This window comes from Mobula birostris, chromosome 31 (genome assembly GCF_030028105.1).
Source record: "Mobula birostris isolate sMobBir1 chromosome 31, sMobBir1.hap1, whole genome shotgun sequence".
Lineage (NCBI taxonomy): Eukaryota > Metazoa > Chordata > Chondrichthyes > Myliobatiformes > Myliobatidae > Mobula > Mobula birostris.
The window spans coordinates 18,700,350-18,718,062 of NC_092400.1; the positions used below are offsets into that span (position 1 = coordinate 18,700,350).

The window sequence follows — 17,713 nt, forward strand, 5'->3', positions numbered from 1 at the left end:
AATAGAACAGTTAATGTAACATAGAGTACCCTCAAATTAGCGTGAGTTGATCAGTCTGGTTGCCTGATGGAAGAAGCTGTAACGGAGCCTGTTGGTCCTGGCTTTTATGGTGCGATACCGTTTCCTGGAAGGTAGCAGCTGGAATAGACGGTGGCTGGGGTGACTCGGGTCCCCAATGATACTTCGGGCTTTTTTTCACACACCCGTCCTTGTAAATGCCCTGAATCATGGGAAGTTCACAGCTACAGATGCGCTGGGCTGTCCGCACCACTCTCTGCAGAGTCCTGTGATTAAGGGAGGTACAGGTCCCATACCAGGCAGTGATGCAGCCAGTCAGGATGCTCTCAATTGTTTCCCTATAGAAAGTTCTTAGGATATTGGGGGCTCATACCAAACATCCTCAACCATCTGAGGTGAAAGAGGCACTGATGTGCCTTTTTCACCACACAGCCATTATGTACAGACCACGTGAGGACCTCGGTGATGTGGATGCCGAGGAACATAAAGCTGTTTACCCTCTCAACCCCAGAACCATTGATGTCAATAGGGGTTAGCCCATCTCCATTCCTCCTGTAATCCACAACCAGCTCCTTTGTTTTTGTGACATTGAGAGAGAGGCTGTTTTCTTGACACCACTGTGTCAGAGAGATGACTTCTTCCCTGTAGGCCACCTCGTTATTGTTTGAGATTAGGCCAATCAATGTAGTATTTAACTGTACTGCTGCCGCTAAACGACACATTTCATGATATATATCAGTTATAATAAACCCGATTCTAATTCTTTTCGAATCCGACTACACCTCCACACGGGGTGTATTCCAGGGAATTTCTCCGAACTGCTTTCGAGAAATACCCCTTTTCCGAAACTAAAGGGACTAGAGGTCTCCGGCGAGCTGCTGCCGGCGGCCCAGGTCCCAGGAGGGGTGATAGATTTAAGAAAGAGAAAGTAAAGGGAGTTGTATTTTTACTGTGGAGTAAACGGACAGGAAAAGTCCCTTTCTGAATGGGCCACTTTCAGGAAACCAATACGACCCATTGTAAAGTAAAGCCAAAATTTGGATGTAAAATTATATTATCTGCGGATATTAAAATCCAGACCCACATTTAAAAAAAAGTCCGAATCGTGCACGAAGCACAGAATGTGTCGGCCACATGCGGAGTGAGCACTGGGACATCAGCCATCTGACCGGCCGATTGGACTTGTGTCAAGATAAAGCGATCACCCCTCCGAGCGGTTCCCCGCAGTGGTGACGTCACGCGTGCGGGATCACGTGACACACTTTAAAGTTCCGCCGTGCTGACGTAACGGGCGGCTGGAATGTTGATACAATGGCTGCGACGTTCTGCAGGCTGGTGCGTCCGTGTGGCCGGCTGACGAGGTACTGTGTGAGCGGTGGTCGTGCGGGGCTCCCGGCTCTCCCTCCCCCGAAGCCGCTGCCGCTCTCACCCGCCTTTAATCTGTCTTTTTGAAGGTTATTCCCCTTGGCGTTGTCCCAGCGCAAGATCCTCGCTGGAGGGTGGCGGAAGGTGGCACTGGGGCTGGGAGCGACGCTGGCCGCTGTTCCCATCGTACAGGTACATCGCAGGCTTTCTGAATCTGTCCCATCCCGGCTAAAAGTGGCTGCTCCGAAAGGTAGTTCAAGCCGGGAGTGTTTCTAGCTGATGTTTACGGGAGTTCCGTGTTTGGGAGAAGGATGACAACGGTGTGCGGTCTGATAACAATAATTAATAATCTTGCGCAATTTTGACTCTCAAAGTCAAACTTGTCTCAAGAACTTTCGGATTGTCTGCGAGGCACTAATAGATGAATAGGATCCGTCCCTTTGGCGGGTGACTTGTGGCATTGGCCATCTTGAGATTGTAAACCAATTTCCCTCGGGATCAATGAAGTATGACTATGAGATGTCAGACCAAGGGGGCGGTAACAAAGGCGTGGAAAGCACCGTTCCCGAAAGGAGCTGGGACAGTCGTAGACTTTAACAGCCTGGCGTAACTCTCCGTGTTTGAAATGATGAAACCTTTCCGTGCAGTTGTGTCTGAGGTGACTTCCTCCTTTGAGAACCATGGATTTCCCCTATAGCTTTGACAGAGCCCTTGGCTGCACCTCGTTATTTCCCACACCTTTGCTCTTCCCCATTCTGAGCAGATTAAACATTCACTTTGTCGCATGAGCATTGAGACATCAGAGCATCAACAATCCGGGGGGCGGTGTGTTGGGGAAGCCCCAGGGCGGGGGTTCCCACCCTGGGATCCACAGACGCCTTGCATGGGTCCACGGCATAAAAAAGGTTTGGGATCCCCCTGCTCTAGGGTGCCGCCATGCTTTTGGTGCCCAACTGACTCAAATGACGTGATGGGATAGTGTTCCCTGTGTCCTCAGTCGCTACCTGACCCAATTTGCGATTTCTGCCACCCCCCCTTCCCATGTGACCGACTCCTGTCCATTTACCACTTCCCTTCCCGCCGTGCAGGGACCCAACACACCCTCTCTCCAACCCACTGTGCTACATTCGAGACTTTCAATGTCGTCTTATCTACATTAGAGAAATTGATGCATTTTGCTCAATGACTCGCAACTTGGCTGCCATTTTAACTATTGTTCTGTCCCCACTCTGAGCTTTTTATAACAAGGCCAAAAATAAGCTTGAGAAGCAGCTCTTCTGTACAGGAGAGTCGTTGGAAGTGAGTCCATAGGTTGTGGGAATCAGTGAAGTTGAATGATTCTGGTTCACGAGTCTGATGACTGATGGATAATAACTGTTCCTGAAACTAGTGGTGCGGATCCTGATGCTCCTGTGCCTCCTCTCCGATCGCAGCAGCGAGGAGGGAGCATGGCCTGAGTATTGGGGATTGTTGATGATGGAGGCTGCTTTCCTGTGACAGTGCTCCATGTAGATGTGTGTAATAGGGAGGGATTTACCCCCTGATGGACTGGGCCATATCCACTACTTTCTGCAGGATTTTCTGTTCAATGGCACTGGTGTTTCCATACCAGACTACCATGCAGCCAGTCAAAATACTCTCCACCACACATCTACAGAAGTTTGACAAAGTTTTAGATGTCATCCCAAATCTTCAAAAACTTGAAGATGATTGTCAATACCTTCAAATTCTTCAAAAACTACTTTCTGAAGTTGTGGCATCTCCTAGCCCGAATGCTTGAAACTCCAGTGAATTGCTTTGCTGCTTATTTCTCACTATCAATGACAAAGAGCACTGGTTTTTGATTAAAAGTACATGCAACTATTTAAAAACTGCTTGCTGTAAGCATGGGGCAGGGTCTAGTGATCACATAAATGCATGTGATTGATACGAGTTAGAAATTGTTCGTCAGCAGCCTCCTGTCCCAGTTAAACGGTGTAGCGTTCCAAATAAACAAATGGAATCCTGGCTATTTTCTCACTTGGATTTTGTTCGTTAAGGGTCATCCCAAATGAGCGGCTGCCTTGGTTAACCAATGGCCCAATCAACCAGAATCCATTGTATTTGTTCAGCAGAAATATAGGACCATCCGCATGAGTAAAATTCAGGACTTCATTAAAAGCACACTTTCATGTTAACTTACCCCTTTAAAGTGGTTTACCTCATTTTTGATCAAAAGAATCTTCACACTGAATTAGTAAAAATACGAGTTGATTTACTTTTTAAAAATGCACCCCTCTGTTTTAATATGTTATCCAGGGTGACATTTGATATAACTTATTCACTTTGGGCTTAGCAAAATTTTGTCAGCAAGATGCATAAGCGTTAGAAGACTAAATTGATTACAGGTGGTAAATATAGATATTCCTGTCCCTACAAGTATAACTAGTTTTGCTGTGTTGACATTTTTCTTTCTACCCAACAAACAAAATAAAAAAAAACTCCTGTATCTTTCCATCTGTCTACTGACACGTCTCACTGTTTATAATGCAGCATGATACTTAAATTCCTTGATGTGTTTGTGATCGGTGAATCGGCTGCTTTCTTGCTTTCCACCTTAAAAACGTAATTAAATTTAAGATTTCAGTCCAATTTAAATACAGTTACTTAAAGCAGTGACTTATTCCAATGATATAATTAAAATGACGCGTATTGGCATGTGGCCAAGTGGTTAAGGCGTTCGTCTAGTGATTTGAAGGTCACTAGTTCGAGCCTTGGCTGAGGCAGCATGTGCGTCCTTGAGCAAGGCACTTAACCACACATTGCTCTGCGACGACACTGGTGCCAAGCTGTATGGGTCCTAATGCCCTTCCTTTTAATTATATATATATATATAATTAAAATGAAACTGTTCAACTGAAATAATATGTTCACAATTGGTTGTGAAACATACGAAATTTTGAAAGGGATAGATAAGATAGAAGTAGGAAAGTTGTTTCCGTTGGTAGGTGAGACTAGAACTAGGGGACATTGCCTCAAGATTCAGGGGAGAAGATTTAGGACGGAGATGAGGAGAAACTGTTTTTCCCAGAGAGTGGCGAATCTGTGGAATTCTCTGCCCAGGGAAACAGTTGAGGCTCCTTCACTAAATATATTTAAGAAACAGTTCGATTGGTTTTTACATAGTAAGGGAATTAAGAGTTATGGGGAAAAGGCAGGTAGGTGGAGCTGAGTTTGTGGACAAATCAGCCATGATCTTATTGAATGGTGGGGCAGGCTCAGTGGGCCAGATGGCCTACTCCTGTTTCTATTTCTTATGTTCTTATTTCCAAATGTATCTAAAAATTGTACCTTTTCCTCCATAGCATCAACCTCCATCTCTCAATCATGAAGATTTAATCAAACGTGCTGTTTCATTGGTTACGGATGGTGCCAATACTTTTCTGTCACAAACTACTCTTGCACTCATTGATGCTTTGACAGAGTATACCAAGGTGAGTGAAGAAGAATTACTTTGCTCAATGTTCGGTAAGAATTGTAAAGTTTCAGCACATGTAACTGCTGAGGGAGGAGAAAGTTAGTGTCAATCTGTTCTCATTTGCAAGGCCGGGGCAGTAGCACTTTGTGGTACGGTTGACTATCCTCCACTCCTCTTGTGAGAGATGTCCAGCCAACAATGCCCGGCTTTTATTCCTGTTGTTCAAGTTTGGAGACTTTACTTTCTTTGCAGAAGTTGAAATGACAGGTTTTCCAGTTAACGTGTGTGCAGAATCTAGACTTCAGGTGGCTATTGCATCTACTACGGGGGTTCCCAACCCTTTTTATGCCAAGGACCTCTACTGTTAACCGAGGAATCCATGGAACCCCGATCTACAATATAGAATGGAAGATGTGATGTAGGCAACTCAAGAAAACAAAATGAAAATTCCATTATTTAGTGAGCAATTTTGGAGATTAGCAAATGATCCTTTTACACCCTGATCTCCCTTCAGCAGAGCTATAAAATGACTTAACTAGCCAGCTAAGTAAAAACATTTGGCAGGTCATAATTGAAGCTTGTGTAAATGTATTTCTCAATGCTTCCTGACAAGTTTGTCTGTTTTAAAGCTACTGAGAGCAGAGAACAAAACATGCTAACTTTCCTTCCTCCACCTTATTCTTATTTCCTCCCCCTTCCTTTCTGGTCCCGATAGAGTCTCAGTCTGAAATGTCGACTGTTTATTCCCCTTCGTAGATGCTGCCTGACCTGCTGAGTTCCTCTAGCCTTTTGTGTGCATTACACTAAATATTTCAAATCAAATTAATTGACATTCAGACCATACATGGATACAGCCAAATGAGACAGTGTTCCTCAGTGGCTGAGGTGCAAAAACATACCTGCACATTCAAATAACTAGAAAGGAGGGGAAAAAAAAGAACATAGTTACGTAAGAAAACAGATTTTACACCAAGTTCCTGCAGTTCAACCTGTAGTTTCACTGATCAGCCACTAGGGGCAGCACCAACAGGAGAGACCACGCCCAGCAGAGCCCAGACGCTTCTCTACAATGCAAGCCTGAAGATCGAGTCCTAGTTCTAGTTACAACCGCGGCAACACTGCCTCCTCACCGCCCGACTCCCACCCAAACAAAGGAAGCAGGCCTGCGGCGATCAATGTCCAGCAGGGTCTTGCCGATCGCAAAAGAAATGTCCATGATAGTTGCTCACAGTTTCACTGCACGCCGCCTTCGTGCCAACTCGAAGTCGCCAACTGTGGCTCCTCCGAGTAGCAGGCAGCAGCATGGTCTGCACCCAGGCCAGCTCTCCTGAACCCGATCCGGCTTCTCCTGCGGCCCAGCGGGCTGACCCGAATCCCCCTGGCCCTGCAGTCCGGCTCGACCAGCTCCTCGGCCCGACCGGTCGATTCGACCTCGTTCCCCAGCCTGGCTAGCTGGCTCTTATAACTCCTGGCTGGCTACTCCGAACAGGGAGCACCTCACTGATGAGATAAGCCTGCTGTACAAGTAGTTATTGGAGTAAAGAATAATCTTGGTCTGCAAAAAAAACCACACTTAACAAGGAAAAAAGCACCTTTGGTTGGTCCCCAAGTGGCTGCTGTGTATATATGTGCCACCATCTTACTGGAAGCTGTTTGTTAGATTAAAATACTGATTAAGGAAACATGAATTTAAAGTAGTGAACGGGATCACACCACTAAGCACATCTTTCCCTCCCCCTCTCCTCTGCTTTCCGCAGGGATCGCTCCCTACGCAACTCCCTTGTCCATTCGTCCCCCCCCAATCCCTCCCCACTGATCTCCCTCCTGGCACTTATCCTTGTAAGCGGAACAAGTGCTACACATGCCCTTACACTTCCTCCCTCACCACCATTCAGGGTCCCAGACAGTCCTTCCAGGTGAGGCGACACTTCACCTGTGAGTCGGCTGGGGTGATATACTGCATCCGGTGCTCCCGATGCACCCTTCTATATATTGGCGAGACCTGACGCAGACTGGGAGACCATTTTGCTGAACACCTACACTCTGTCTGCCAGAGAAAGCAGGATCTCCCAGTGGCCACACATTTTAATTCCACGTCACATTCCCGTTCTGATATGTCTATCCACGGCCTCCTCTACTGTCAAGATGAAGCCACACTCAGGTTGGAGGAACAACACCTTATATTCCATCTGGGTAGCCTCCAACCTGATGGCATGAACATTGACTTCTCAAACTTTTGCTAATGCCCCACCTCCCCCTTGTAACCCATCTGGTAGTTATTTATTTATATGCACACATTCTTTTTCTCTCTCTCGTTTTTCTCCCTCTGTCCCTCTCACTATACCCCTTGCCCATCCTCTCGGCTCCCCCCCGCCCCTTTTCTTTCTCCCTGGGCCTCCTGTCCCATGATCCTCTCATATCCCTTTTGCCAATCACCCATCCAGCTCTTGGCTCCATCCCTCCCCCTCCTGTCTTCTCCTATCATTTCAGGTCTCCCCCTCCCCCTCCCACTTCCAAATCTCTTACTAGCTCTTCCTTCAGTTAGACCTGACGTAGGGTCTTGGCCTGAAACGTTGACTGTACCTCTTCCTAGAGATGCTGCCTGGCCTGCTGCGTTCACCAGCAACTTTTATATGTGTTGCATGAATTTAAAGTCTACTTTATCTAGAAATAACTTTTGTATTATCTAGGCAGTCTATACCCTGATCTCCATTCAACAGAAGTATAATGGGTTAACTAGGAAGCTAAATGAAAAAGAAGAAGAAGCCATTTGGCAGGTCATCATTGAAGCTCGTGTAAAGGTACGTCATAAAGTTTCCTCTTATATTTTTCTGTTTTAAAGCCACTGAGGGCAGAGAGCATTGCTCTGTTTCAACTTTTTGCCATCAGCAATCAATAGTGTCCGTGTACACAATCTACTCCTTGGTAATCCTTTATTCTGGGACACCGTGACCCTTCATTTCTACCCTCAAACAGAATTCCATTACTTTGGCTCTTACTCCTTTCCCCATAATAGCCAGAGGAAATGTGCAACTGGTTTGAAAATTCAGGTGTTTTTGAGTTTGGAGCAAAATTGGGTCAGCCCACCCTGATTTTGTGTGGGTCAGGCCTGCCAGTGAAAAGAGAGCCTCCTCATCTGTCTGGGCATGGTGTTGTCTTCCTGACACTATGGAATTCTACAGCTGGCTCTCTGTTGCCAGAACTGGCCATTTTTGTAGTAAGTTATCCACTGGTATCAGTGTCTCCCCCTGCCCCCCTCCCCCCCCAACCCCTCCCCGAAAGCATATCCTGACCTGTTGGATATGATTGACAGCTCTGCGTTTTCCTTGACACAGCATAGAAGGAGGCCATTCTTCCAGCTGACTCACAGTACAGCTACATTGTTGGTCACTTCCCCCGTCCTTGCTTCCCTGTAGCCCTGCAACTTGTACCCATCGATTCCCCTTTGTTCTTCAGCTGCTTTCCTACACTAAAGGTGAGTTGGCAGTAGCCTGCCTACTGGCACGTCTTTGAACTATGAAAGGAAACTGTTTGTTTGGAGATACAGCACGGTAACACTCTCCCCATTACACCCATGTGTTCAATTAACCTTTTAACCCATACATCCTTGGAACGTGAGAGGAAACTCACGTGACCAGAATCAGAATCAGGTTTATTATCACTGGCATATGTCCTAAAATTTGTTAACTTAGCAGCAGCAGCAGTTCAATGCAATACATAATATAGAAGAAGAAGGAAAAACAATAAAATAATAATAAGTAAATCAATTACAGTATAAGTATATTGAATGGATTAAAAATTCTGCAAAAAAACCTCAGAAATAATATTTAAAAAAGTGAGGTAGTGTTCACGGGTTCAATGTCCAATTAGGAATCGGACAGCAGAGGGGAAGAAGCTGTTCTGAATCACTGAGTGTGTGCCTTCAGGCTTCTGTACCTCCTACCTGATGGTAACGGTGAGAAAAGGGCATGCCCTGGGTGCTGGAGGTCCTTAATAACGGACACTGCCTTTCTGAGACACTGCTCCCTAAAGATATCCTGGGTACTTTGTAGAATAGTATCCAAAATGGAGCTGACAAAATTTACAACCCTCCGCAGCTGCTTTCGGTCCTGTGCAGTAGCCCTCCCTCCCCCCCCATACCAGACAGTGATGCAGCCTGTCAGAATGCTCTCCACGGTACTGTACATCTCTAGAAGTTTTTGAGTATATTTGTTGACATACCAAATCTCCTCAAACTCCTATTGAAGTATAGTTGCTGTCTCGCTGGGGTGATTATTAAGGCAGCAGCAGGAATTGAACCCATGTCGCTGGTTCTGTAACAGTGTTACGCTAACTGCTACACTACTGCCCCCACCCCCATGAACATGGATAAAATTGCAACAGCATGCTGCCCATTGCAAAACCACCTTATTAGTGTTAATGAGTATACTTTAAGAAACTTTGTATTAACTTTAAATAAGTGGTGTGTACCGTACGGCCAGATTTGGGAACAGCTTCTTTCCGACTGTGATAAGACTGCTGAACAGATCCTGACCCGGATCTGGGCCGTACCCTCCAAATACCTGGACTTGCCTCTTGGTTTTTTGCACTACCTTACTTCCCATTTTTCTATTTTCTATTTATGATTTATAATTGAAATGTTTAATATTTACTATCTATTTGTAATCCAGGGAGCGGGAAGTGCAGAATCAAATATCGCTGTGATGATTGTACGTTCTAGTATCAATTGTTTGGCGACAATAAAGTATAAAGTAAAGTTGCATTTTGTTGGGTCTTTGCAGATGAAAGAGAAGCAGGAGAGTTATCTCAGTTTTGAGACCAAGTGGATGACTGCAGTCCAGCTATGTGAAACGGCAGCCGAGGCTGCGTATCAGGCAGGTACGTGTATGTTGGAGCAGCAGTTGCCTAGATTTTTACGGTTTACTCATTTACAGGATGCGGGCGTCACCAGCTAAGCCGGCATTTATTACCCATCCCTAGTTACCCTTGAGAAGGTGGTGATGAGCTGCTGCCTTGAACCGCTGCAGTCCCTGAGGTGTAGGGACACCCACAGTGCTGTTAGGGAAGGAATTCCATGATTTTGACCCAGCGACAATGAAGGAATGAGGATATGTTTCCGAGTCAGGATGGTGAGTGACTTGGAGGGGGATTTCCGAGTGGTGGTGCCCCCAGGTATCTGCTGTTCTCGTCCTTCTAGATTGTAGTGGTCGTGGATCCGGAAGGTGCAGCCTTGGGAACTTTGGTGTGTTGTTGAAGTGCACCTTGTAGATAGGACATACTGCTGCAAGTTTAGATCTTGTAGATAGTACACACCCTGCAAGTTTAGATGTGTAATATTTAGTTTGGACGGCAGGGTGGAGATGCGTCTCTACCGAAGAGGTGTAAGGCACTCCTTCCCTCCGCTAGCCTGCAGATCACCCTTGGGCAAAGTGTTGCACCTACTTAGCCCCCGATCAGTGTCACACAAAGCCATGGGTGTGGGAGGTGGATGGTTGTACGAACAGTTGGTGCAGATCTCAAGTCCTGGTTATGTGATCACTGACGCCAGGCAGACAAGCTCTGAAGAGTATTGATAATGGCTGGGGTCACCCTCTTGTAAAAACACTGCCCAGAAGAAGGCAATGGCAAATCACTTCTGTTGAAAAATTTGCCAAGAATAATCATGGTCACGGAAAGATCATGATCGTCCACGTCATATGACATGGTACATCATGAATGAATATTCAGTAAGAATTAAAGGGATAGAAAAATTATTGTAAATGTTACATTCCAGTTTGACTTGGAATGTAAAAAGCTGTTCTGTGTAAAATTAAAGATAATTTTAAGTATTTCTGCATTTCTTTGTGACATGGGTCAAAGCCATTGCAGCTCACTGAGGTTATGCCAACTCACAGAGCAACGCTATTCCACATTAATTTTCCCGATAAAGCAACATTCCCCACACTTCCATTAACTCACTCCCAATTCTTGAATCAAACTTCCATGACTTTAGCTCTTCCTTTCTTTTTAAATCTTTTTATTAATTTTTCCAAAATTATAAACAAAATAACAATGTTGGTACAGAGAGATTGGAATAGTCTTATTGTTAATAAACATATACAGAAAAGATTTCAGATAACACAGGTATAATAGACTTCCAAACTCACGATGTAATTAATCATAAAGAAAAAAAGAAGTAAAAAGTAAAAAATACAAAGAAAAACCCCCCCAAAAAAAAAGAAAAAGAAGAACTAAATACTAAACCCAAAAAAGCAAACGGAACAAAACAGGGCTAGACCAATATCTTAAATCTAACACGTTCAGTAATTTTGTCAGCTCTGCTCCTCTATTCATATATTTTAAGTTAATAAGAAGGATTTGGAAAAGTCAAATTACATCATATGAAAATGTTGAATAAAAGGTTTCCAAGTTTCTTCAAATTTAACTGAAGGATCAAAAATATCACTTCTAATTTTTTCTAAATTTAAACATAATATAGTTTGGGAATGTAGTGGTAGGATTGGTCTCCTTCCAGTTCAATAAAATAGATTTTCTGGCCATTAAAGTAACAAATGCAATCATCCAACAGGCTGAAGAAGACAAAGAAGCTCTTTCAATTCGCACAAGAGCCAGAGAAAATATGCAAATGATTTGAAAATCCACGCATTTTTGAGTCTGAAGCAAAACTGGGTCAACCCGCCCTTATTCTTTCTGAGTCACGTGTGGTGTGCCAGGGAAGGGGGAAAGAGAGAGAGAGAGAAAAATCATCAGACTAATAATTTGGTGTCATATCGGCATGAAAATTTCACCACCAGCAAAACCAGGGGGGAAGAAAAGCTTTCATTCTGACCTTTTGTCTGTTTAAGGGTGGGCATCCCTTTGAGGTGTGGTTATTTTGCTGTTAAATTGTGAACGCGTACCTTGTCGGACATGAGCAGAACATAAATCTTATGATAGCCAATGTATGTAGAATTATGGATGAACTTTTTCTGTAGACGCTTGTCATTTAGAATCAGGATTGTATGTCCATTCACGGTTCCCTCTGGGACCCTTGTAATAGTTTAAAAAAAATTGTTGGACTTTTTTTTCTAAACATGAATGCTGCCACCTTCAATCAGTTAGTTTTCTGTTGCCTACTCCTAGTTTGTACTCAGCTCATCTTTATTCCACTTACCTGCATCTGTTCTGAAGCCGTTGATAATTTTGCCCAAAAGGTTATTGGATTTCACCATTTCATAGGAGCAGAATTAGCCCATTTGGCCCATTGAGTCTGATCTGCCATTACATCATGGCTAATTTATTTTCCCTCTCAACCCCATTCTCCCGTCTTCTCCCCATGACCTTTGACTCCTTTACTAATCGAGAACCTAGCAAACTCCACTTTAAATATATCCAATGACTTGACCTCCAGAGCTGTCTGTGGCAATGAATTCCACAGATTCATCACCCTCTGGCTAAAGAAATTCCTCCTCATCTTTGTTCTAGATGGATGCCCCTCTATTCCGAGGCTGTGCCCTCTGGTCCTAGACTCCCCCACTTCAGGAAACATCCTCTCCAAAACCACTCTATCAAGGCCTTTCAATTTTTGATAGGCTTCAGTGAGATCTCCCCTTGTTATTCTGAACTCCAGTGAGAGTGTGGAAATTACAATTTAAAATAGTTTTGGTCCGAAATATAATCAACCCATGCTGTTTATTATAAATTACTATAAATTGCACATTTAGAAAGAGACGTAACATAAAGGTTTTTACTCATGTATATGAAGAATATAAGTAATGTCAATTCAATTCACATCTGAGTGAGAGTTTCCCTGAGCCTTTGGCCGAGTGCATTCTAAATAACTAGCCTTCAATCTTCCTTCAACAGGTGCAGATCCAGCCTCAGTGTCTGTGCACACACACGTTCAGGTGTCACAGACCCAGGTGAATGAAGTGAAACAAATCGCCCTGAAAGCTGAGGCAAAACTGGCTCAAGTTCAGGTCGAAGAAATTCGTCTCAAGGGGAAAGAGGACTCAGTTAAAGACACACAGCAGCCTGCGATTCAGCCGGCAAACGAAGATGAAATACCTGAACAGTATCTGCGGGAAGACTAGTCTGTAGAAATACTTAACCCGATAGAATTTAGTGAACTGTGGATATGCTTGCTTAAATTAGCCAGTCTGCTGACATTTGTAAATTCTGCCAATAATTTTGTAATATGTAATTTTTGTAGAAACTTTAAAAATTGCTCACAGACTACTCAAATAGGATTTCTTACAGCAGTGATTCTTGCTGTCTTTTTTTCTAAAAAAAAGTTTGTATTAATTGTCATTCATAATACAGGTAATCCATTGATTTAACTGTTCTTTATAGGGGGCTTTGCAGTGAAAATAAGAGCTCCCAAATTAACGTTGAAACAGTATATTCTGTTAAACAAAGGGCTGAGCAAAATAGAAGGACTAGTTCCATCTGTTTTCTGTTTTTTTTTTATTTCAACTGTCCTTGCCTTTATTGTGTTACCATAATTTTCTTGTAAGTACATTTGAAAAAACGTAAGTATAGAAAGGTAGTGAATTATCCTGTACCTCGAGGTGTTCTCAGTGCTAGATCAGAAGGACAATGAAAGAGGAAATGAATACATTTTTGGGACACTGAGGAAGGGAAGACTTTGAAGAAATGTCTCAGCAGCAAACCCACGAACGTATTGAGAGATTCATTCTCAAATCCATTTAAAATTGTGCCTCCCTTTTTCTGAAACTTAGCCCATTTCTAGATCCTACGCAGAAGGGAACATTCACTCTGCCACTGTGTCCCCTAAGCTGTGCGGGTGCGCAGCTGCGCAGTGACTGCAATGCTCCTGCGCACGTATCCTTTGTTGCCGTGCTTTTTATAAAGTGTGTTGTTAATGTGCAGCACAGTTTCAGGCTGCGTTTATTTAAAAATAAGTAAATAAATTATTCCTGCTCAGAGCAATGGTTGGTCTGCCCAGCTTTAAAAGACAAATATATATATAGAAGGAACGTTGCTCCCTGCATCTCTAAACTGCCACAAATAGATGTAGATGTATCATTCTTTACAGGGTACCATTATAGAATTTCAGTCATGAAGAAGGGTCTTGGACTGAAACGTCAACTGTTTATTTTTTCCATTGATGCTGCCTGACCTGCATTCTGCACGTGTTGCTTTGGATTTCCAGCATCTGCAGACTTTCTCATGTTTATTATAGACAATGTGTAGTAACCCAAGTCAAGTGTCCATTTATAGCAAAGCTTCCCTACTCTTACACTCCGCTCAAGCCAACATTGTGTAGGACTTCCTACTTGCTGCTGTAGCTGTCTACCAGCATGTTTCAGCCATTGGCGACCTCACCTGTGCAGCAGAGTCCTAAAATATCTCTATCTAAACATTTGGCTTTTTATTCTTCCACCCAAGATGGACAGCCTCACAGTTTGCACGTTTTACTCCTTAAAGTGAATTTATACCCATTCAATGTCCCTTTACTCACTTAATTTGCTAACCCACATGTTCTGTAAGTTCCTCAATTTGGTCTACATTCCCTTTGGAACCTTCATTTGAGTTATTCATACAGGTTGTGAAGAATTGAGGTGCCAGCACTGATCTGTGTGGGACCCTTTTAGTTACACCTAGATGAAAGATCTAAAGTATTTGCTCAAGATCTCTCCATCTAAGGTAAGGACATGTTTAGCACAGCTTTGTGGGCCGAAGGGCCTGTATCATACTGTAATTTTTCTATGTTCTATTTCTTCATATTATTAATTCTCCAGTCACATAGAGCATAGAAACCTTGGCCCACAATGTTCTGCCTCCCAATAACCTACTCTAGAAGCTGTCCAGAATTTCCTTACAGCATAGCCCTCTATTTTTCCAAGTTCTATATACCTACCTAAGAGTCTCTTAGAAGACCCTGTTGAATCTGCCTCCACCACCATCGCTGGCAGAGCATTCCACGCACCCAACACTCTCTGTGTGGGAAAAACTTACCTCTGTACCTGCTTCCAAGCACCTTAAAACTAAACTCCCTTTGTTACCCATTTTGGCCCAGGGAAAAAGCCTCTGACTATCCACGCGATCAATGCCTCTCATCATCTTATACACCTCTATTAGGTCACCTCTCATCCTCCGTCGCTCCAAGGAGAAAAGGCCAAGTTCACTCAACCTATTTTCTGAAGGCACGCTCCCCAATCCAAGCACTGTCCCTGTAAATCTTCCGGGGCACCTGTTTACTTTCTGCATTTTGTACGTAACTGTATATTTCGTGTTTGCTTTCCTGTTTGTTTTCCTCCTCATTTTTAGTCATCTTTCAGTGGTTTCTCAGTTGTGTTTTTATATATTCTCCCTTTCCCATAAATGCAAATAATGTTCTTCAATGATACAGTCACTCAAACATCTGGGTCTATCATGCAGTAGCTGTAGAATATGTAGGTTCTTATTGAAGCTGTTTGATTGTCTGATGTGAATATCATTTTCATAGGTGATTATGTCTATGAAGGGATAACAGCACAATTGGCGAGGGGGTGGGGGTGGGGTGGGGGAAGAATGTCCTCCACTACATAGTGTTTGTAGCAAAATGTAGCTTTGCATTCATTTGCGCTGTAATCAAGATATGACTAAGAACATTAATTAGATGTACAGCCAGGTTTGGTGACCACTGAACGTGGCAAATGTGGTCATAGTCATACTTTATTGATCCCGGGGGAAACTGGTTTTCATTACAGTTGCACCATAAATAATAAATAGTAATAAAACCATAAACAGTTAAATAGTAATATGTAAATTATGCCAGTAAATTATGAAATAAGTCCAGGACCAGCCTATTGGCTCAGGGTGTCTGACCCTCCAAGGGAGGAGTTGTGAAATTTGATGGCCACAGGCAGGAATGACTTCCTATGACGCTCTGTGTTGCATCTCGGTGGAGTGAGTCTCTGTCTGAATGTACTCCTGTGCCCAACCAGTACATTATGTAGTGGATGGGAGACATTGTCCAAGATGGCATGCAACTTGGACAGCAGCCTCTTTTCAGCCACCACCGTGAGAGAGTCCAGTTCCATCCCCACAACATCACTGGCCTTACGAATGAGTTTGTTGATTCTGTTGGTGCCTGCTGCCCCAGCACACAACAATGTCGACAATGTCATTTAAGCAGATGAATAAAGGACCCTTTAATGTGGTGTATTGTGCAAGGATTGGAAGGAGGGAGGAAGGTACAACACTGGAGAAGGGGAAAATTCACTGTGTGAATGGAATGGTGTGAGTTGGACAGTAGGACTTTGGGAAAACCAGGTTTGTGGAGAGAGCAATGAGGTGCTTTGGAATGGACAGATTCTGGAGTTGCAGAGGCCTGGATGAGAGTTTCAGCAGGAAGTGAGTGGAGGTAGAGAAAGAGATAGGAGACAGGGGAGGTTCCAGCACGCGGGATTGAAAGAGGCTGCAGAGTCTTGTAGACTTTTCCAGCTCCATCACGAGCAGGTCTCCCCAACATTGAGTAAATCTTGAAGAGCCATTGCCTCAAGAAGGTGGTATCTACCGTGAAGGAGGCAGGATGTGCCCTCTTCTCATTACTACCATCAGGGAGGAGGCGCAGGAGCCTGAAGACCAACCCTCAACAGCTTCTTCCCCTCCACCATCAGATACCTGAACAGTCCATGAACACCCCCCCCCCCAACTATTCCTCTCCGCAATACTTTTAGAAACATAGAAACATAGAAAATAGGTGCAGGAGTAGGCCATTCGGCCCTTTGAGCCTGCACCGCTATTTATTATGATCACGGCTGATCATCCAACTCAGAACCCCGCCCCAGCCTTCCCTCCATAACCCCTGATCCCCGCAGCCACAAGGGCCATATCTAACTCCCTCTTAAATATAGCCAATGAACTGGCCTCAACTGTTTCCTGTGGCAGGGAATTCCACAGATTCACCACTCTCTGTGTGAAGAAGTTTTTCCTAATCTCGATCCTAAAAGGCTTCCCCTTTATCCTCAAACTGTGACCCCTTGTTCTGGACTTCCCCAACATCGGAAACAATCTTCCTGCATCTAGCCTGTCCAATCCCTTTAGGATTTTATATGTTTCAATCAGATCCCCCCTCAATCTTCTAAATTCCAACGAGTACAAGCCCAGTTCATCCAGTCTTTCTTCATATGAAAGTCCTGCCATCCCAGGAATCAATCTGGTGAACCTTCTTTGTACTCCCTCTATGGCAAGGATGTCTTTCCTCAGATTAGGGGACCAAAACTGCACACAATACTCCAGGTGTGGTCTCACCAAGGCCTTGTACAACTGCAGTAGTACCTCCCTGCTCCTGTACGCGAATCCTCTCGCTATAAATGCCAGTATACCATTCGCCTTTTTCACCGCCTGCTGTACCTGCATGCCCACTTTCAATGACTGGTGTATAATGACACCCAGGTCTCGTTGCACCTCCCCTTTTCCTAATCGGCCACCATTCAGATAATAATCTGTTTTCCTATTTTTGCCACCAAAGTGGATAACTTCACATTTATCCACATTAAATTGCATCTGCCATGAATTTGCCCACTCACCCAACCTATCCAAGTCACTCTGCATCCTCTTAGCATCCTCCTCACAGCTAACACTGCCACCCAGCTTCGTGTCATCCGCAAACTTGGAGATGCTGCATTTAATTCCCTCATCCAAGTCATTGATATATATTGTAAACAACTGGGGTCCCAGCACTGAGCATTGCGGTACCCCACTAGTCACCACCTGCCATTCTGAAAAGGTCCCGTTTATTCCCACTCTTTGCTTCCTGTCTGCTAACCAATTCTCCATCCACATCAATACCTTACCCCCAATACCGTGTGCTTTAAGTTTGCACACTAATCTCCTGTGTGGGACCTTGTCAAAAGCCTTTTGAAAATCCAAATATACAACATC

The 17,713-nt window shown here is 44.1% G+C and overlaps 2 protein-coding genes across 4 annotated transcripts in view; one reads left to right on the plus strand and one right to left on the minus strand.

The window, feature by feature from the left end:
• The window catches only part of LOC140190963 (N-acetyllactosaminide beta-1,3-N-acetylglucosaminyltransferase 4-like), a 36,541-nt gene that overhangs the window by 2,568 nt on the left and 16,260 nt on the right, over positions 1 to 17,713 (minus strand). The window contains exon 1 of one of the 3 annotated variants that reach the window (XR_011883729.1): positions 1,103 to 1,910. The exons of 1 other annotated variant lie outside the window; for it this stretch is intronic. The gene's annotated coding sequence lies outside the window, so the exon portion shown is untranslated. Of the gene's footprint in view, positions 1 to 29; positions 1,911 to 17,713 lie in introns of those variants that run through there. One more of the 3 variants, XR_011883728.1, reaches the window with a different exon arrangement.
• LOC140190964 (diablo homolog, mitochondrial-like) lies at positions 1,274 to 15,328 on the plus strand. The gene is made up of 6 exons (XM_072247972.1): positions 1,274 to 1,379; positions 1,473 to 1,575; positions 4,728 to 4,856; positions 7,531 to 7,641; positions 9,622 to 9,718; positions 12,686 to 15,328. Exons 1-6 carry the CDS (start codon positions 1,330 to 1,332, stop codon positions 12,910 to 12,912), a joined length of 717 nt encoding a protein of 238 aa, XP_072104073.1. The 5' UTR covers positions 1,274 to 1,329; the 3' UTR covers positions 12,913 to 15,328.

What these genes read in the sequence shown, in the direction of transcription:
- LOC140190964 (XM_072247972.1), top strand. Translation starts at nt 1,330, where the DNA reads ATGGCTGCGACGTTCTGCAGGCTGGTGCGTCCGTGTGGCCGGCTGACG. An exon ending in CCGCTGTTCCCATCGTACAG is followed by an intron (nt 1,576 to 4,727) that starts GTACATCGCAGG and finishes TTTCCTCCATAG; the next exon opens with CATCAACCTCCATCTCTCAA. An exon ending in TCATTGAAGCTCGTGTAAAG is followed by an intron (nt 7,642 to 9,621) that starts GTACGTCATAAA and finishes GGGTCTTTGCAG; the next exon opens with ATGAAAGAGAAGCAGGAGAG.